Source organism: Mixophyes fleayi, chromosome 4, assembly GCF_038048845.1.
Source record: "Mixophyes fleayi isolate aMixFle1 chromosome 4, aMixFle1.hap1, whole genome shotgun sequence".
In the NCBI taxonomy this organism is placed as follows: domain Eukaryota; kingdom Metazoa; phylum Chordata; class Amphibia; order Anura; family Limnodynastidae; genus Mixophyes; species Mixophyes fleayi.
Window position 1 is genome coordinate 98,273,822 of NC_134405.1, and position 21,594 is coordinate 98,295,415.

The following is a 21,594-nucleotide window of genomic DNA, read 5'->3' on the forward strand; positions in this document are numbered from 1 at the left end:
TTAATGGCAAATCTCTAAATTATGGAACAGATGCATCCTACAGAGACGTTGCCCATGTACACAAAACGCATTTCTACAACTGTACAGACACCAACATGCAAGTTTGTATAAATTACAGTGTGTAATATAAAAGGAGAGACAGAGACTAATTGTAATCCAATGTTATGTGCTGCGATCTGCATGGTTTGAATCCTTGAATGGTTAAAGGAAAGGGAGCCTTCCTGGTATTTGTATTTTATTAAACAAGTAAAGAAAATAAAAGGTTTGAATACTCAAATGTCCAGGAAGTCAAATGACAGGTGACAGATATATAATGCAAAGTCAGGAGGGGAAGCATTATGCCTGGTCCAAAGAAGGTTTGTGTTTAAGATAATAGCAGTACAGGGATTTAAAAAATAATTTTGTGATTTAATGTGCTACATCACTGGTAGACTACTATACAGGACGTCATAAGTAAATAAAACAAGTCATGGGAGTGCATAGATGGCCTCGGCCACTTAAGTTCAATTCCGCTCCAACCCTCCGACACAGTTTTATGGGACAATATGAATAAACTACCTTAACATTATTTTGCAGTTGGGGTACGGTTTCTCATAATCCCTACAAACTGCAATAATGAAATTTACAACACTAAAATACACTTAACGAACATATTTTCTCCTTTTATATTTTTCTATTACAATACAATTAAAAAAAAAAAAACGCAATATTTAGTCCAATAGATTGTGTACGGACCTCGCAGAGTTTTACCCAATCATACGGCCATCAGTGTGATTGGAGTTGGACACGCACGCTCTTGAACCAATTTTAACTCATACCTCCAAATTGATGATGTATTTAACACAGTTCAGAGTGAGAAGGGAGAATGCTGAAGTTTAAGAGCAGCAACTAGCGAGGCACAGGACTCAAAGAACATGTGATAGATAAGGAATATATTAGAATGACCCTACAAGTTCTAATTGGATCAGCATCTTTCATACCTGTCTAACTCCATGAAGCAAAAGCCTGGGACTAGTATACTGGGGGTTCCTTGATGAAACTCATAACTCCTGTCTCATTACGGTCCTTTGACAGAAATGCAGTAGACTGACTGTGTCCAGCCAGCACAATATATTAAAGAGCTCTTGAGAAACTGGCAACATTAAAAAAGATCACAGGCCAGTTTGAAATTATTATCTTGTACAGAAGTTTCATGACCATATTTTAGTACTAGTAATAAAAGTGTTGATTTAGTTGCTCTGCTTTTTGAGATAACTAGTCAGTCATTAAAATTACAGTTTATCAGCAATGTGAAAATGCATTAGATATACCACATTCTACCAGCCACCTATACACCGCGTAGCCTGTGAATTGGTAGTCTGCATTCTAATTAGTAGGTGAATGATGCATTTTAAATTGCTCCCAAGTCTCATGCACATTTACTAGCCATTTCGTAACATAAAAAAAATATTGCTACCAACGCCAGTTATAAAATAGAATACCACTGAGTCACAAGCACTTAATGGTTTTTGTCCGTATACTGAAACATTAAACGGTTTTTCGACAAAATGTTTTGTAGAACACTCCTGAGAAATTAATCATTGGCAGCTCCATGTATGAGAGAGATTCTAAAGAATGTTTGGTAAAACAAGTATTCTGCAACTTTTTCATTAGAATGTCGCCACTGTAGACAGGGTTTCCTTGTAGTAGATGGATATTTTTCTTTATCTAGGTCAAACAAGCAAAACACCCCCCCCCCCCAAATTGTAGGGTCATCTGGATGACATCAGCCATATGAACAGAGAAGCGCAGAATGTTATCAGCTCTATTTCGTTCAAACCAGAGTATGTTGGATTTGTAATGCATTGTGGGGGACAGGCACAGATGGAGGGAGGACTAGATCCGCACAGCCCATCGAACATAAACAATCTGTAGGAAAGAAAACTACTAGATGCACTTTTTAATAGAGTGTATCAAATATAGGACAGGGGTTATATAGACGTATTCATTCTAGACTGGGATACTGAATTGTATCATTGCATTCTGTGATCTAGTCGCAGTGGAGCATAGGATATTCAAACAATAAAAAGTCTAAATAAGCATACACAAAACATTAGTTCCGAGAAGGGCAGTGGCTACATATGCATGTTATACTTACAGAACTTAACTGTAAAAGGTTTCTGGTATGTGCAATAAAGATATACCTTATTAAAGCAACATAATAAGCCTCCATTCTACAGCCCTCCAGAGATACAGATTTTATAATGTGCTCAGCCTTGTATCCTGTCAGAGTCTTCTATTTCACGGCTATTCTTTTCCCTGTTGTGCAGAACCCAGGATGCATGTTATGGAGGCCCCCACCTGCCTGTTGTTCCCTTTGTATTCATATACCTTGAGAGAGCAACTGACGACAGCAACATGTCACTGTAATCATCAGTGAAATAAAAAACGGCTCTTTATGGTGGAGAAAATAAAAAGCCTTTTCATAGAAAAAAAAAATAAATAATAGAAGGATCTAGGCCATGAACATTTTCTTCTGCACAGGGAAGGGGTATTCGCAGGCGTGACACCAAACCTGCAATTACTAAGAGTTCTATTCTGTGCTGTACAGAATGTCGTGTTCTTCTGGCTTCTTTGTGTTCCTTTTGCAGGTGACAGAGTTGTCAACAGCTGAACAACTAGCTGTAACAGAGAAACCTAACCATTGTGAGGTTGGTATTGGTTGCAAGTAGACCAACATTTAGGAGCCATCAGCAGCTGCTCTCTTCTGACTGTATATCTTCCTTCTGATCTAAAGTTTGGAACATTTGTCAGAATTAAGTAGAATACAATGGCTGCCAACTGTCAGAGGAGTAATATTATGATACTGCTAGACTTCTCATCGCATCATCATTTATTTATATAGCACCAACATTCCGTAGCGCTTTACAATTGGGGACAAACATAGTAAACTAATAAACAAACTGGGCAAAACAAAGAGGTAAGGCGGCCCTGCTCGCAAGCTTATAATCGCATTCACCACATCAGCGGCTGTGCTTTTCTAGAAATGGTAATAAGCCCCTTTTTCCCCACTAGATGCTATGATTTTCAGTTTTCAATATATTTTAGTAAATAAATTATCGTCAATCAGATCTTGTTCAGTAAAAACCATTTGCTAGAGAGTTGTCAGTTCTTACTTGTAGGGCTTCTGAGGGAGCATGGTTTCGTTCAGATGAAACACTCACCTCCTACTTGCAGTGGAGGCAGCCATCATCATCATTTATTTATATAGCGCCAACATATTCCGTAGCGCTTTACAATTGGGGACAAACATAATAAACTAATAAACAAACTGGGTAAAACAGACAGAGGTGAGAAGGACCTGCTCGCAAGCTTACAATCTATTGCTTACAAGCTATTCCGTAGAATAAACATATTCCTGAGAACGCAGCCTATCAATTGACTGGATTGTCACCAGTTACTTGTCAGTTGACAGGTTGAATACAGTGTCAACCAGTTAGTTACATTTTACAGGCACAATAAGAAGGTTTCCAATTGGTAACTTACAGGCTGGATATTGCTCTGTCAAGGATTTTAAGGGCAAAGAGAAATGGTATTCAGTGCAGAGAGGCTGGTGGGTCTGTGCACACCAGGTACAGCTGTTCCTTCCAGGAACAGCTGGGGATTAAACTAGATTTTGCAAATATTCCTCAGTTTTAGCATGTTGCGGGAAATTGGCAAGAGATCTGCACAATTTTAAGGCTTTTGCTCTGTTCAGAGAATAATGGGACTTTGTAAAAGGCTTTGCAGAAATACAAACACACAAAAATTGAAATAATGAAATAAAATATATTTGACTAAGTAAAGCCAGATGTTTCTGTGCAAGACGTCAACAATGGCGATTGAGTAGGGGGGGCTGAAGGGGGAATGGGTGGGGGAGTGGTACACACACTAAGTATTTGGTTTTCTGCTGTTCAGATCAACTTCTAGAATTCTGGAAAAGAGATTAGCCGCTAAGGTTAGTTTTTGTTACTCTAAAAATACTAATAGTTGAATGATAACAAAGTGATGTGCTCAGAGAGGAGAAATCTCATCCTAGATTTCATTATATTCTAACTACATGAAAAGTCTCCTGAAATAAGTTTAGTTTATTTAAGAAATTAAAGCCTTTATCCATCTTTGGACAGTTCACAGTTGTGTGAAAAATCAAATCTGTACAGTTTGGTGATACAAAGTCAAAAATTTTGCAATGGGATAGAGAAAGGAATTGAGTGGGCAGTGAATGGGTTTGAGGAGTGAGAAGATGGGTTTGAGGAGTGAGAAGATGCATAAAGAAGGTTTTTGGGATGGTGCAGGAGCAAGATGAAGAAGCGGCTTGAGGTGGAGATAAAAGAGTGGACTGAAGTGGGTGTAATATCCCCAAGCGGTATATAGAAGGAGGTAAGTGTTTTCTGTAAAGTCTACTATATATTAGAGATATGGTTTACCTAGCTCCTAGATGACCTTCATGTAGCATTAACAGGTAAAATATGCTGAACACAGGAGATATTCCTACATTTTGTCCATAGAAAGTACCCCAAGAGAAGTTACCAACATTGTTCATATAAAAAAAAAAAACCTATACACAGGCCTCGAGTGTAAGCAGAATAACTTGTGCAAGTCCTTGAAATTTTAGCTTGCGAAAACCTCGGTACAGTAGAGCACACACTGTAATCGTATACTGCCCTCCCTGTTTCTGCCAAACGCAATCTAACTCTGAAGACTGATGCACATGGATTACAAGGAGGTGGGGCGAGTGTCACCCTAGACAATTTGAATATATTGGCTTCTACTTGCCATCCTGCAAATTTTACTAAAAATGTGTGGTTTTATCTTTTTGGCTTTAAGCTGTGCTTTATACTTCATTGGGAACAATTATAATCATTACCCTAGGATTCAATGCCATTCTGATGTGCTCTCTGCAGCAACTACAACAAACAGCTTCAAGTCATAACTATATTTCTTTGTTACCCTGGTTATGTGAAAAAGTACAGACTTTCAAATCTGTGTTATATATACGGATATAAAGCATTAATCCAGCCCTTAACAAGTCCCAAAACTTGTTAGGGGCTAGATGTTATACACTATGGACAAAAGTATTCAAATACTTGACCATTACACCAATAATGACATTGTATTCAAATACATACTTTAAAAAGGAGTTGGTCCCCCTTTTGCAGCAATAACAGCTTCCACTCTTCTTGGAAGGCTTTCCACAAGATGTTGGGAGTGTTTCTGTGGGAATTTGTGCCCATTCATTCGTTAGAGTATTTATGAGGTCAGGCACTGATGCTGGATGAGAAGACCTGGCTCACAATCTTCCTACTAGTTCATCTCAAGGGTGTCCGATGGGGTTGAGGTCAGGGCTCTGTGCGGGTCAGTCAAGTTCTTCCACACTGAACTCATCGAACCATGTCTTTCTATTCCAACATGCTTCTGCTCCAGTGCACAAAGCAAGGACTACAAAGGGCCTTCCCCAAACTGTTTCCACAAAGTTAGAAGCATAGCATTTTCCAAAATGATTTTGTATACTGAAGCATTAAGATCACTGGAGATAAGGGGCCTAACCCAAGCCCTGAAAATATAGCCCAATAATTAACAGGTGTGGCCAAATACTTTTGTCCATATAGTGTATGACAAATAACAATCAATTTTACTTTGCTTGTTTATGTTAGCTTTTGTTGAATAATTGACAATGTGAGAAAGTATGTACACCCTTCCGTCTTTCAGACAATTAGGGCTAGGTGCTGCTAAATAAGTTTTTCTTCATTATTTGACTACCACCTCTTTATAAAAGCAGAACATTTGGAAGTTCAGTCTGGCGCATCCAAGTTTGTGTCAACGCCGTGCCAAGAAGAAAAGATATCTGCAATGCTCTAGGACAGTGTTGGCTAACCTGTGACACTCCAGGTGTTTTATGAAACTACTAGTCCCAGCATGCTTTGCCAATATATAGCAGCTTTTTGCTGGAAGGGTATGCTGGAACTTGTAGTTTCACAACACCTGGAGTGCCACAGGTTAGACGACAGTGCTCTAGGAGAAGTAATTGTTGCTGCTCTTCAGATTGTATGAATGTGGCCTTATAACTCTTTCTAGACTGAAATCCATTATTCTACAGTGAGCAAGATTTACAAAAAGGAAAGCACAGAAGACAGCTGCCAATCTACCCAGGAGTGGAAATCTAAGAAAATTCACCAAAACATATGATGCTCCAAGAGATTAAAAAAAAAAAAAGAAGAGAACACAAATGCTACATCAAGGGATGAGGCCTGTATCAACAAGAGATGTTAATGTAATGACTACCATTAGAAAAAAACTGAACAAATGTTTTTCGTGGCCGGGTACCCAGAAGAAAACTTCAGCATTGCTATCAATGAGTCAATCAAGAGCTTCTGCATATGTCTTCTAGAATAAATCAGACATCACACTACAGAAGTCTGAAGGAAAATGGATCAAGCAACATGACAATGATCCAAACACCTGAATGGCAGAGAAAGAAAAGACTCAAGGTTTTGGAACAGCCAAGTTGAGAGTCTAGACCTCAAGCCCCATGGAGATGCTGTGGCAGAAACTTGGGAGCTGCACATAAACAAATGCCCTCAAACATCAATGAACTGAAGCAATGTTGTAAGGAGTGGGCCAAAATTCCTAAAATGCAAAAGTAGGAAACAGAAAAAACAAAAAACAAACTCATGAAAAGGATTACTTCAAGTTATTTCTGACAAGCTACAGACTAATGGGTTGTACTTACTTTGTCACACATGGCTTCTTCATGGTAGTTTTTTTTTTCTTTTGCTGAATAAATAGTGATAATATATGTTGCGTCATGAGATTACATGCATAGAATTTTAGGATTTATTGAGAACTAGCACGGTGGCCAAGTGGTTTGACTCCTCCCTCACTGCGCTGGGGTCATCACTTCAATTCCCAACCAGGGACTTATCTGCAAACAAATTAACACTAGAGTGTGTGTGCGTGTGTGTGTGTGTGTGTGTGTGTGTGCGTGCGTGTGTGTGTGCGCTAGGGAATTTAGACCATTTCACTGGGGCAGAGACTGATGCATATGACAATTATTCTCTGTACAGTGCTGCAGAATTGGTGGCACTAAATAAATTACTAATCTATGGAGAATTGTACCCACATATTTATTTAATAAAATAAAATCCATGTAGTTAATATGTACCCATAAAACTTACACATTTTGTGGCAAAAAAAACAAACCCAGTATGCTTTGGATTTTTGTTATGAGTGACATAAAAATGAAATAAATAAGTCCCAACCATGTCCCTTAAGGTCCTTCGGACACAGGAGACATGTTGCAGTCTCTGCATATATACAAAAGGTCAGTGTCACTCTGCTCCGATAAAATAAGGAAGAAGCTGTCCCCAAAGGCAATAAAGAACAAATGTGCACATAATCCAGGTGAAGACTGTTCTTATTTAGAATGCTTAGACAGAGACTGTGCCAGGAAATGATATGCAATCTGTTATATCTGCAAGCTTTTCTGCCTCATTATCTGAAGAACAAGCTCAGAGCTTTCTCTGGCTTCAGATAATGTCACTATAAGTTCAGTTACTTCCCCGACACCTACGTTTGGAATAGTCCCAAACATTGGTTCAGGGCTGCAAACACTTAAATAAAACACTTCCAAAGCGTCAAAAGCCTACAAGAGGACAGAGAACCTTAACTGGTCAGTAAAATGTTCCAAAGAACTCACTTTGTAACAAGGGATGGAATGTCACCAGTTAAAACATTGTGCGTCAATTGCAAAAAATTTATGTATTAAACTATTTCTCTGAATGTAAATCACTACAGACATGAAAGTGTTTTCTAGGAGGAAAGAAAACTGTAGCTGTAGAGTGTACGTCAACTTGTTTTCCTAGGTAACCCCTTGTTTTACGAAGCATCACATTAAGAAAATTAAAAAAGAAAAAAATAGAAAGAAAATTAGCAAAATCAGAAAAGCTACCCTTATCCACCTGCCTGGTGGACAGCTTGCTGGGACTTTTAGTTCTAGAACAGCTTGAGAGGCACAAGTTGCTTAACTCTACCACAGACTGACAAGATAGTACACACCTGGATTCTCCTATCAGATCCAGCATTAGCAAACAAGCGAGATGCTGCACAGAGAAGGCTACAGAAGCTTTATAGCAGTAAAACAGATACACCCCATTAACTTAATGGCACTGTTAGCCTTTTCATTACCAATACATGTGACCCAATGGGGCTGTGAAATCCCAACACATGCATTGCCCTGAAGTATGGAAACACATTTAAATATTAAACAGATTCAGTTCATCCCAATAAGCATTTAAAAAAAAAGAAGAACTACCCACACTGACTAAACTAGAGTACAGTCTACACACACAGTTCAGGAGTATATAGGAATACACTACTTGTCCAGTTATAACCTGGCCACCCACATTTATAAAGATTCATGCTCACAGGCTTTGAGTGTGTGGAGCTACCAGTTTTAGCATGGAACGGGTCTGAAAACTGAAGCTGTTATCAATGACCACTTATCACCAGGCGGTGTTACCGACGCTCAGGTGAGTTGTGGTTTCCAGACATTGCCTGCTCCATTTTAGGAGTGTAATCCTATCCCTATAATGCCTTTAACTTTGAGTGCCCGCCAATAACTTCTCAAACACCAGTAAAATGCTTTTCACATGTGGTTTAACTGGTATTTAAAGTTGCACTTTTAAATGCTAATCTAAAGCCAGCAGGTGCCCGGCCTAGAAACTGAGTGCAATAAGACCCTATCAGTGACAAGTGCATACACATCAACTCAATCACACAGGTACAAATGACAGATTCCCCTTTAGATCTCTTCTCCCCAGACCCATTACAGATAAATGATATGCACAAAAAGTGATAGAGAGCATCTTAAAAAGGCAGCAAAATGCCTTATATAGCAGCACATTGGAAGAATGATTCCGCTCCTTCAATATCTGCTACCATAAACAGTATTTGGTTTACATACTGAATGCAAAGTATTACAGCTACACTGAACACACCGGTAAACTTCCAAACCAGTTGGACTCCCTAACTCCACGAGTTATTACGAACCTGAACCCCCCCCCCCCCCTTAAAACACTGCTTTTAAACTACCTTAGTGACTTTTAATCCACTGAATGATACACTACAACCCCACCTAACACTTCTCAGATCTGAACTCCTTCTCTAAACTTCATTGCAACTACCTAAAAACTAAGCAAACAATAGTAAACGCTTAACCTCCCCCTACGCCATCCCTGACTCTCCCACTAGTTTGTCTTTACTTATAGACAAAATGTAAACATTCTATTCTATTACTACTTCAATTCTTCTATCACTTTCATTTATTACCATGTAATAATTCTAAATGGATGCAATACAATGTACTATATCTAATAACTTTATCAAACTTGTAGGGGTCTGCATACGGAATGGAAAGTATTACAGCTAGGGAGCAAAAAAAAAAAAAAAAGTGCTTTCAGGTGTCTACACACTGAAGTCCCCACAAAACAAAGCCGCCCCCCCCCCCCCCCCTCCCACCCAGTGATGAAGGTTTCTCACATTTTCAATGCTGCTCAAAAACTATGGAATTCTAGAACCTTGTGAAACTAGATCCAGCAGCCAATGACGTTCAAAGTATAAATGTCCATAGCTACTAATAATTGTAAAGTAACGGGACAGAGTTTAGTTCCCAGGCAATTACAATGAAATGACCACTTGTCATTTGCCCTTATACAATACATATTTTCACACAAGGTTATGTACCAGAATGCTTTTTTAGTGACAAACTTAGCTTTCTATAGCAGCATTACCACTGTTCGAAAGTTTTAGGGGCTGATTCCATTCTCAGAGATGTGCTGCAATGGATATAAAACCTCAGGTCTTGTACAGGCAGAAGGGAGAGAAGGAAAAAAAAAAAAAAAAAGTTCTACGACAAACCTATCAAGTTCTGTCAAAGAAATGGAACTATAGTATATTTATTTGTGATTATTAGTGTTCTTTGATGCAATGTAGGCTTTTGTTTTAGATGTTCCTTAAAAAATGTTTAGAATAGCTTTACAGTCTTATTATCTGCAGTTTGTAAAAATACCATCAGTGCAGTTTTTAACTAATGCATGTGATTTGGATCTAAAGAACAGCCACAAGTATTGTGTAATATAAACAATGCAAATTTAAGAAGGAGTGATTGTTTTCATGAATCAAACACAGGCCTGTAACCTCCCCCTCCCCCCATATGGGTCACAACTGCTGCCAATTGGATTTCATACCCTTAAATGATCTTCACAGTTGAAGGCAGAACCTGTGGTTTGTGAACTGCTGCCAAGATCTACTCATACCCATAAGCACGTGGGTGGCAACAAATGCATTCTCCACATAAAAATCCAAAACAGGAATTTTATTTAAAGAAAAAAAAAAACTGCTTACTTTTATAGCTTAACGTGAAAATAGATCCCCTTAAAATTCATGGAGAAAGAGAAACTTTCAGTACGGATACTAACCAGAAACCTTGGGGCAAGTACAGGATGTAACATTGTATGGTGACCCCAAGCACAGAATAACACTAATGACTCACATCTGTATTTTTCAGAGCAGAACTTATCGGCTGACTCAACGCTGATCTGCCTGGCCTCATGCTGTTTTCGGGAACATGAGCCACACAAGGCACATCCTGGCGTGTGCGTTCTAAGGTATCTGATGGCTACACCTCTGCAGGAGGGCCAGGCAACCAATAGGTGATCATAATACTATGACACCTTTCAGACTCATACAGGCTGAAAATTAGTCACAGTAGATGTACACTGAAACTTCCATATGGATTGCAAATAAAACCACCTTTCTTTTTTGTGGACTTTGGGGCATATTTTGTTTTGTAAGCAAACCTTGTAACTAGTGTTTCTCCGTCTGTCCACCCCTCCCCTTAGATTGTACGCTCCTCTGAGCAGGGCCATCTCTCCTCCTGTTTCCACCACTTCTAACTCTCCAGCTACTTTGCCCTCCTCCCCCCTCTGGGGGTCTCCCTGTCTTCCGCGCCCTCCTTTTGGGCCCCGTCATTTGCGGATACTCCCCCCGCCCTCACTAGCTGTGCATTGAGCTTACTGAGTTACTGTGCTTTATGTTTACTGTACTGTGCTGTCTCACCTTGTATTGTAATTCGTTTTTGTCCCTGTACGGCGCCACGGACACCTTGTGGCGCCCTATAAAAATTAATAATAATAATAATAATAATAATAATAACAACTAACGGATAAAATAGAAATCAGCTGCAATGCACTGCTAAATACTTAGTACTGAAAATTCAGAGCACAGACGTTCATTAGAAGGGCTTATTAATGATGTGCTTTGTGGGTGTGTGTCACACAAGTGCTAAATAAAATTAACACATCTGACCTGCCCAGTGATGTGACTAGTTTTTTCCCCATCATCTTCATCATCTTATTTATAAAGCGCCAGCAAATTCCATAGTGCTTAACAATTCGGGGGGAAAAAACAAAAAAAAAAAAAAAAACAGTAATGCTGGCTAATACATGCAAAGAGGTAAGGTGGCCCGGCTCATAAACTTAGTCTATGCCTACAAAGTGAATACAGCCCTGATTGATCTAGTAATCCCTGTGACATGAATTGCACACAGTTTTCTGGGTTTAGTATACAGTATGAGATTAAAATATATATTATATATATTATATATATATATATATATATATATATATATATATATATATATATATATATATATATATTATAGCTACCATGATTTTGAAGAATAATAGAGACACTAATATGACCTGAAGGTTTATGTTGGTGCAACACAGAATCGCTTGAGTGCTGCGCCTTTTCTAGCTAGAGAAGTGTTCATGAGATAAATCGATCCCAGGGTGACACATTGAAGTGAAGGAGGATGCACCTCCCCTGGCAATTAATCTCAGAAAGAGACACGTGCACCGTTTTCAGAGCTTAATCTCAACAATCTCTTCCATTCAATGTGTTAATACAGGGAGCAGGTGACTCAGCAGCCTATCAGGAATTTTTTTTTAAAAAAAATAAAAGGCAGGTAGCCCAGTGATCAAGCCCAAAGTAGCCCACTATGGGACCGGCCAAGGGGGCATACACCCACTGACACTAGGAAAACATCAGGCACAGTAGCCCATTTTGTGGCTCCGGAAGTGGCACTTAAATCATTTGTGCAAAGTAGGAGGGCACAATCCTGCTTGGACTCTTTAGAAGGCATCAAGTAACCGAAGGACTACTTAACTTGATCAAAACACTACCAAGCCATATGCCCTTATCTATTTATAGAAAGTATTCTCAATGCCATTAAAAAATAAATATATAGAAAAGCAAGCAGAACATGATTTGTAGATCCATCATGAACAAAACAGGTAGAAAGGTATTTGCCTAGGATACAAAAGGCTGCAGAACAGAAGACCATATTTAGAACCACCTGTGATTTTAAAGTCACGCAAACTTTGCAAATAAGCTCCCTGCACACAGGTACATTAACAAAAGATTATTCTATTAAGCAAATAATCCATCTAGCTCCTAATTCACTTTATTGTATAGACCTTAACATGAAATTATATACATATACACACACACACAATAAGTAATATTTAGTATTCACTTTTCTGAAATCATGGAATCAACTGACTCAAAATCTTATTTTGTTTGTTCTTACTTAGCAAACAAAAAAACACAAATCAATTATATAACCTATTCACCCTTCTTGTTTTACTAGCTAGTAGAAGCATATTTACCATACAGCTGTGGGTATTTGGGTACAGCTCTACCATCATATATATGTACATTGCATTTTTTACCATTGAGTGTCATGGGGCTGCTCCAGAAAATTATTTTTTGGTTGTTTTTTTCTTCCATTCAAACGTGGCTTTTGCTGTATGCTTAGGGAAAGTATATTCCGACAGGATAATGACCCAAACAAGTCCTACGTCTCTTGCAGACAGCGGCAGGTTTTCCCTTTGTTTTTATCCTTTGCTTACTATTTATAAAGCAGAGAAGCAGCACGGCACCATTATGCTCCAGTTACCATGATAGACAGTAGTGATACGAGTGATGCTAAGGGCTATCGTTGTGCAAAGCTTTTTTTTTTGCATAGCACTGAGGTCGAAAACATTCTGCAGCCTATAGAACCTCGTTCTATTTGGTACTAGAGCATTCTATATGCTCTCTAGCAAACTAGGCGAGATTTCAAGCAAGTTTTCAATAATGGCTCTCTTGTAGACACACAAAAAGCATAGATCTATAAAATATCTGGGTTAATGTCTCATGGACAGCTTCACTTAAGCGTTTGTTCCACTTACATTCTTCCCCTGTTTGGTGTATTCAATAATTCCCCCACAAGGTACGGTTGGTTGACATAATCAGCTGTACTGATGACAAAGAGGACTCTGGGCGGTATATTTACTAAACTGAAGGTTTGAAAAAAGTGGAGATGTTGCCTATAGCAACCAGATTCTAGCTGTCATTTTTTTAGAAAGTACTAAATAAATGACAGCTAGAATCTGATTGGTTGCTATAGGCAACATCTCCACCTTTTCAAACTGGAAGTTTAGTAACAATACCCCTGGGTGTTATATTGTGAGTCAGAACCTGTCTACACACACACTTATCTCATATACATATACCTTACTGCCAGCTATAAGAATAGTAAATATTAAATCTCCTCTCACAGTCACTTTACCTCAAATCTCAAGGCTTTTTTTAGCTATTAAAACATTTGTGTCCTGTACATTTAGAAAGTAGCAGGCCTGGCAGAAGAGAAGACAGCATAAAATGATTCTGTGCAATGATTCTCCTACTGCCTACAGACAGACACAAAAGGAGGAGAGGTGTCAAGGAAGAAATACCAGGATCGACAAGATCATCAGTTTGAACTCAGGCCAGCTCAACGCTGTAAGTATCTGTCAAGCATTTAATGTCAGATATGCTTTAAACCATACTTTAAATGCCAAATGTGATGGCCATGGGTCAAAAAGAAATATTGAAACTTCTATTAAAATAGGTGCAATATTGTTATTGGAGGCTTGTTACTTATAAATCTCTCAAATCAGTTTGTTTAGCTGAAGATTTTAACCTTTGGACCATGGACTTTGATCTGACACAAAGCAATTGATGGACATGTTCTTTTAGATTCTAAATATTGTGTAGACCTTTTTAACTTACATTGGTGTACTTACTTGTGCTTATTTTGTTAATGATATCAAGTAGTGGGTTGTGGGCTTCTATATGAGAGTTAACACAGGTTTTGGATCCTAATCTATAGGTCAAGAACTGCTAGGATTTTGGCCAATAATAATAACCAAGCCGTAAATGTTAACTATACCAGCAATGCTATATAAAAATTACTAAGCATACATTTAAAATTGAAAATGAATGTACTATTCAATAACTCATACATTGCATAGTTTAGTTATTTTCACCTTGCCTACAAAGCGAGCAGACCCATCTCAAAACCTGTTGCAACCTACTATGACCACCAATCCTTTAGAGTACAGTAGGCTATTCAGAGATAAAAACATAGCCATTAAATTACCAGAGGAGGGGCAATACTACATCCTCCCCGACTCTAGCTACCATTCAGAAAGCCAACGCAATAAACAGGCTTTCTTAGTGCTGGTGTCACATGAGCACTTCAGGTACCCACATTTGTTTACAGCCATAACCAAAACCTTGTTTACTTGCACATACTTAAATAGCAAATGCCAAGTTCTGCTTTATTAATGCTGCACTCCGAGTTTTTATAACTTAAGGGCATGCAGTGTTTATGCAACGCTTATTTTGCATCCCCCATGAAATATTTGATGCCAGTAAACAAGCCTTCACGTCATTTGCTGAAAAAGATGTAGGTAGAGGAAGAACCTATAGAACAGCAGCATTAAGCACAAGTAAATGTAATACAGACTGTTCTAAAAATAAATAAATATACAAATGTATAGTTTCCAGTTATATTACACTCACCTGTCCATGGTTAATGAAGCCATGTTTCTTGGATATGGAGTCAGCCACCGCAAGACCACCTGGGATATGAACTGCCCACGTGTTTGTATAGATCTTGTGTCCAGTCAACTCTTTACACAGTACTATCAGGGAAGTCCAAACCAGAAACAGCACGGTAGGCCTCAGATCCATGACAAAACTCTGTGCTCCTGGATGAATGTACAGCAGTCCTCGAATGAAGTCAGATCAGATCCCTGACTCCGCACAATCTGCTTCCTCTGTGCAGGAACTTTGCCGAGTCCTGGGGATCATGGGGTCTTAAAGCAATTTTCGAGTACAAAGTAAAAATAATCCTCCTAATGATGTGGAAGACTCTCCAACCAGAAAAATAGGTCCAAATACGATTCTATAACCAAACAAAAGAAGAAAAATAAAATAAAATGTATTTCTGCCAGTGCTCTGCAATGTACAGGAAAAAAAAAAAATATATATATATATATATATATATATATATATATATATATATATATATATATATATATATATATATATATATATATATATATATATAAATAAATAAATAAAAAAGGTGTAAACAAAGGGTCTACATATTGTAGGTTGAGGCCCAAGATAAAAAAAACAACATCTTTTCTGAAGTGTAAAAAAAAAAAAAAAAAAAACAATTTACTTTCTAAAAAGAAAATTGTTGAGCTGCACTAGATTCTTAAAATTAAAAAAATAATAAACAAACAAATGAGAAACTCTAGCAAGCATTACGAACGGATTATGCCGCCAGTAATTTGTCTGGCAGCCTCTGTGTTTTTCAATAGCTGGATACTTTGTGGGCCTGTTTTATTAAGTGGGGGGGGATCTGTACAATTTATAAAAACTCACAGGACGTAACCACACTTTTCCTATGAAAATAATTGCACTCCACATGTGCTGTTGCTTATCGTAAGCCTGTAATAGACTCTGTGGTAATTCTCTGTCAGTTGAGCTTTGCGCAGATAAAATGTAACTTATCAGCCTGGAACATTATAAAACACAACAAAAGTAGAAATCTGCATTCTCACTGTGGTACGCTTTCTGCCAATTAAAAAAAAAGGTTAAAGTGCTTGCTTGCTTATTGTATTTTAAAATTGCCAATTTTAATAAATCCCATCTGCATACTGCTCAGCATTTCCCTCATTTACTTAAAAATAACTTCCCGTTTAGGGCCCCCTCATTTTAAAATAAAAACCAGGATACCCCACGCGACCGGATGTTTATGCAGTGGTTTTGTGAACTGCGCACTTTTATTTTGGGTGTCAGAAAGGGTAAAAACGGTTGAAAGGGAGCTCACAGACTAATCATGTTAATGCGGACGGATCAGAAGGCTGTATCATAGGAAGATAAGCATGGCGACTTGAATAGATCAGGTAAAACAAAAATATATGGAATGACCTGTGAAGATTCCCCATTTCCCTCACTCCAACCAATAAATTGGATAGATGGGATAACTTATCCCAGCTGCAGTTCTTAGGAGACACACTTCAACAATTAAATATCTTCTGAGTTTTCAGGCAGCAAAGTACAGCAAATAAATCTCAAAGCAGTTTCCACCATTGTATACTAAAAAAAACAATACAATACAATACAATACATCAGCTGATGCAAGAATACACTTACTAGTGAAATCCCATGTGATTTTAGGAAAAAAGTGGAAGCCTAGTCTCAGACAACTGAGCTTCAAATGAACCCCAAGTTTGGATTAACCAAAGGAAAAATAAATAAAATTTATATATATATATATATATATATATATATATATATATATATATATTTTAAAGTTGATCTTTATTTGGTAGATTTGTTAAGAAGCGGAAATGGTGGATGCTCATTAAATATCTGCTCTTTGCTTTAAATGTGGGTTAGAGCAAATAAATGTAAATCAGTAAGTTACAAGGTTCAGTTGGATGATACTCCTAGTTTAGTTTTATACAGTGCCCAAAACCTTCATCCTGATCAGTCTCATACCTTTTTGTACAAAGGGACTGACTGCCTGGACTGTATTAAAGAAAAAAAAGCACAGGAAAACAATTAGCAATATACAGTGTTTTGCTAGGAGCAGGAGCGCCTGCATTTGTAAGGAAAAAGGAGAACCTAGTTATTCAAAGGGTGTGTCCTGTAGGCTGTGACTGGATAGTGGCGGTTTTGCATGACTAAGTGGCACTCCTGCGCAGAGATGCAGATTCAGAACAATGGCGCTGGAGGAGGAGCTAGGCAAGTAATTGCTCCCTGCTGCGAGGCTAGAATCTGACCACACCTTGTCACAGTAATAATAGCAAAGTGTTGCAGAACTATGGACATCTGACCAGAGGCGGACTACAAAATTGCGTCAATTTGACCCCACTATGTCACTGCAATAAAGGAAAAGGTTTGGCTGCATAGTGTACGTAATTTGGGAGGCAAATATGCCAGCATAAAAGGCACCATGGCGTTATAAAGTTTGTGGGTGCAAGTGTGCTCTTGTGTTTTACAAGCAACTTTGTATTTAAATATAATGACTGGATGAACGCAATCCAACACCATGAATAATTTATGCTGAATCTGAAGGGGTTTTCCCCACATAGACATTCCAAGCCAAACCTCAGATTCCAGACAGGCCCCCCCCCCCCCTTGTTGCTCCATTTCTCATCCATACACAAAAGACACTTGCACCAGTCTCTAACATTATGACTGTGCCCTACCTCAGCTGGCAGCTGTTCCAGACTGACACTGAATCCAATGCAATATATCCAGCATTACATAAAATGACTATATGACACATACACAGCTTTGCATAAATACAGGATATACGCGCACACAATATTATATACATATGAAACAGAAACAGACAAACAATACAACACACACACGACCACAAACAGGTCTTCAAATTTTAACTTTCCTTTACAATCACAAAAAAGGTCTATAATAATGCAGGGACCACAGATTGCATCATGGCAACAAACCAGAGGGTCTAATAAATATACAAACCCCATAGCCATTACTGATCAGTAATTCTGTTTGCTAAACACCTAAGTGCTCACTAATCCTCCACTACATTCTGCTTTGCAGCGCTAAATCCAAACCAGCCTGTTCAATACTCATGTGTCATTAATGAGCAGCACCTCTCCCTGTTCCATTAGAACAAGTGACATAGCAGTCCTGGGTGTACGTGTGACAACTGCTCACAGCACAATAAGTTAATTAGGGTTATGGCGGTCTGCTGATGGATGAGAGGGAAACCACACTACTCTGCAAGCAACTGACCGGTGGAGTCCCTCCTCCACACCAAGACTGGACCCCTGTGACCACAGGGAAAGGCTCCCACATACCCTCTATAATTTGCTTGGCTCTTCTAGTAAACATGTGGCATGAGGTCACTGCAAGTGCGGGAAGCCGGCTTCCTACACTGCACTGACCGCAGCCAGCCTGTCTCTGCTTCATGCAGGTATGGACATGCTCCGGTCTGGAAGAGTTTAACCCCATTCACTGCTGATCAGCAGCTTAACATTATTCACTGGGGTTTTTTTGTTTCTTTTTTTTTTTTTTTTTAAAGTAAATTTCTAATATAGATCAAATTTTTAGATTTAAAAAGGCATTTCCAGGAAGAAATAATAATTATTCATATTTTAAAGTCATAAACTTCAAACTTAAAAATCAGACAACTGTTGCCAAGTAATACTAGCACGAATAGAAAAAATGTGTACATTGATTTGTAGAGCTTAAATACATCGGAATGAGTGTCCAAAACAAACACACACAACAGTAAGGGGTCTATTTATAAAGCTTCTCTTCATCCCTCCCTGTCTGGCTGCTCCTCTAGCTGCTACAGCAGATTGAGTTGTGCTGTGTAAAAGGTGAGCAGAGGTGAATTTCAGGGATTAAAGTCAATTTACATATCATTTCATTTCTTTCAGATAGCTTTTCTTTGTACCACCGTTAAAGATGATGATGGGACTTTAAGTGTCAAATAAATGCTTAAAGAAAACATGTGAATTCTGGTGCCAGACATTAAATAGCTCATATGGACTGAACACACTACAATCAGCCTCCCCACCTGTAGTGCATGTAGTTTATTCATTTATGTTACTTATTTTGCCAGCACATGAGCACTACACTGTGCATGCAAAACTTACCCGCCATCTTCAAAAATGCTCCTGCAGTGCAGAACAGCTCTGGCTGACTTCCTCCACTTCAAGTTCATACTTGCCTCTTACAGTTCGGCTCTATCGCTCTCTAAACAATCCTTCTTTAAAGCTCTCATTTCTTTCCAGTCCACCAACCCCCCGTCGGCTTTTTGCCACCTTCAACTCCCTCCTCTCCTCCAGGCTCTCTGCTGTCGACTTTGCTACCCACCTCACCTCCAAGATTGAGTCTATCCATCATGACATCTCCCAGCAGTCCCTTCTTACCCACTCTGTCCCCCTTCCCATCCTCCTCTGCGGCTGCTATCTTCTTTCTCCCCTCTTGCTTTCTCACCCTCCTTCTCTTCCTTCAATCAGTATCCACAGATGAAGTCCATACACTTCTCTATTCCTCTCCCCCCTCCACTTGCCCACAGGACCCAATCCCCTCCTTCTCACTTGAAGCCTGCTCCCACCTTGCCCACCTCCTCAACATATCCCTCTCCTCTGGAATCTTCCATTCCTCTTTTAAACATGCTCTTGTCTCCCCCATACTCAAGAAACTGTCCCTTGATCCTGCCTCTCTCTCTCTCTAATTACCGACCTATTTCACTTCTTCCTTTTGATTCTAAACTCCTTGAACGGCTCCAATCCGGTTTCCGTCCCTTCCACTCCACTGAAACTGCCCTCACTAAGGCCACTAATGACCTTTTCCTCTCTAAATCCAAAAGACACTACTCCCTTCTTATCCTTCTTGACCTCTCTGCTCCCTTCGATACCGTTGACCACGCACTCCTTTTGCAAACTCTGAAATCTATAGGCCTCTGTAACACTGTCCTCTCCTAGTTTCCCTCTCTTACCTCGCCAACTGCTCCTTCTCAGGCTTTACACATGACTCCACATCCCCACCCCCCCTTTTCCCTTACCTGTTGGCGTTCCTCAAGGTTCCATTCTTGGTCCCCTGCTTTTCTCCCTCTACACCTCCTCCCTTGGTGTCCTCATCCGCTCCTTTGGCCTCCAGTACCACCTCTATGCTTATGATGCCCAAATTTGTCTTTCATCCCCTGACCTCTCCCCTTCCCTTCTGTCTCGTGTCTCCTGCTGTCTCTCGGCCATCTCATCTTGAACGTCCCAACACTTTCTTAAACTCAATATCTCCAAGACTGAACTTATCTTCCCCCTTTCCAGTACTCTCCCACCCACTAATTCTGTTAATAACACTACCCTCGTTTCTGTCCCTCAAGTCCGATGCCTTGGGATCATCCTTGATTCCTCCATCTCCTTCAAGCCTCACAGTCTGTCCCTCTCAAAATCCTGCTACTTCCACCTTTGGAATATATCCAAGATACCCCCTTTCTCACCGCAGAAGCTACGAAAACCCTTGTTTACTCACTTGTAATCTCTCGCCTTGACTACTGTAACTTCCTTCTCTGTGGCCTAACTGATTCTCGCCTTGACTCTCTTAAGTCTATCCAAAATGCTGCTGCCCGCCTCAGTTTTCTCTCCCGCCGCTGTTTCTGCAGTCTCCCTCCAACAGTCACTAAATTGGCTCCCCATGGCCTACAGAATTAAATGTAAACCACTCACCTTTAAAGCTCTTAATCAATCCTCCCATCCCTACATCTCCAGTCTCATCTCTACCTACACATCTAGCCGAACCCTCCGCTCTGCCTGGGACTGCCGCCTCACTACTTCACTGATCACCTCTTCTCATTCCCATCTCCAGGACTTTGCCCGGGCTACTCCCCAGCTGTGGAACAATCTTCCACGTTCCATCAGTGTATCATCTACTCTCAAAAACTTCAAGCGTGCCCTTAAGACTCATTTCTTTATTCAAGTCTATCAGTCCTCCTTCTAACTCTCTTGTCCCAGCTCTCTCCCCCAGTTAGTACCACCCTATTTGTGTCTCCCCCTTTACTTTAGGATGTAAGCTCTCAGGAGCAGGGCCCTCTTTCCTTGTGTGCTCCTTCTACTATTTTATCACCCTCTGTACCTCTTGGCCTGCTTCCCTAGCTCTATTGTCTTAAGCTTCAGCTTATTTCTCGATGATTTCTACCATCACTTTCACTCATTGTCCCAGAAATAATTTGACTTGCATTACCAGGTTATGTGTGTGTACATATTTTTGTTCTTTCTGTATCATGTTGTGTCATGGGTCACTGCTTTCTGTATATGTCATGTACGGAGCTGCGGACCCTTTGTGCCACCTTCTAAATAAAAGATAATAATAATACAATCACTGCAGTCTGTGAAACCCCCATCCTCTATCGCAAAGGAGGAAGCTTTCATAGGGAATCAGAAGAGGCATGGCTCCTTACATGGTAAATAGCTTCATTATGCATCTGAAATCTGCAGTGATATACAGAATGATCGGTACTGGTACCCAGTAGCCAGCAATGAGAAGTAGACCCCTAAATCTGGTAAAACGGTGAGCACATCTAACCACGTACATGATCCAACCACGCTAACTGGAACAGATGTCGGACTTCCACCACGA

General features: G+C 39.5%; 1 protein-coding gene and 1 long non-coding RNA gene across 2 annotated transcripts in view; one reads left to right on the forward strand and one right to left on the reverse strand.

Annotated features, from left to right (window-relative positions):
• The window catches only part of FURIN (furin, paired basic amino acid cleaving enzyme), a 119,599-nt gene that overhangs the window by 90,932 nt on the left and 7,073 nt on the right, over positions 1-21,594 (reverse strand). Inside the window, exon 2 of the mRNA XM_075207833.1 lies at positions 14,968-15,352. Within this exon, the coding sequence (XP_075063934.1) occupies positions 14,968-15,138 (171 nt within the window). The 5' untranslated portion in view covers positions 15,139-15,352. The remainder of the gene's footprint in view (positions 1-14,967; positions 15,353-21,594) is intronic.
• LOC142151812 (uncharacterized) lies at positions 4,304-13,921 on the forward strand. The gene is made up of 3 exons (XR_012691249.1): positions 4,304-4,398; positions 10,583-10,682; positions 13,818-13,921. It is a non-coding gene; the product is annotated as an uncharacterized LOC142151812 (long non-coding RNA).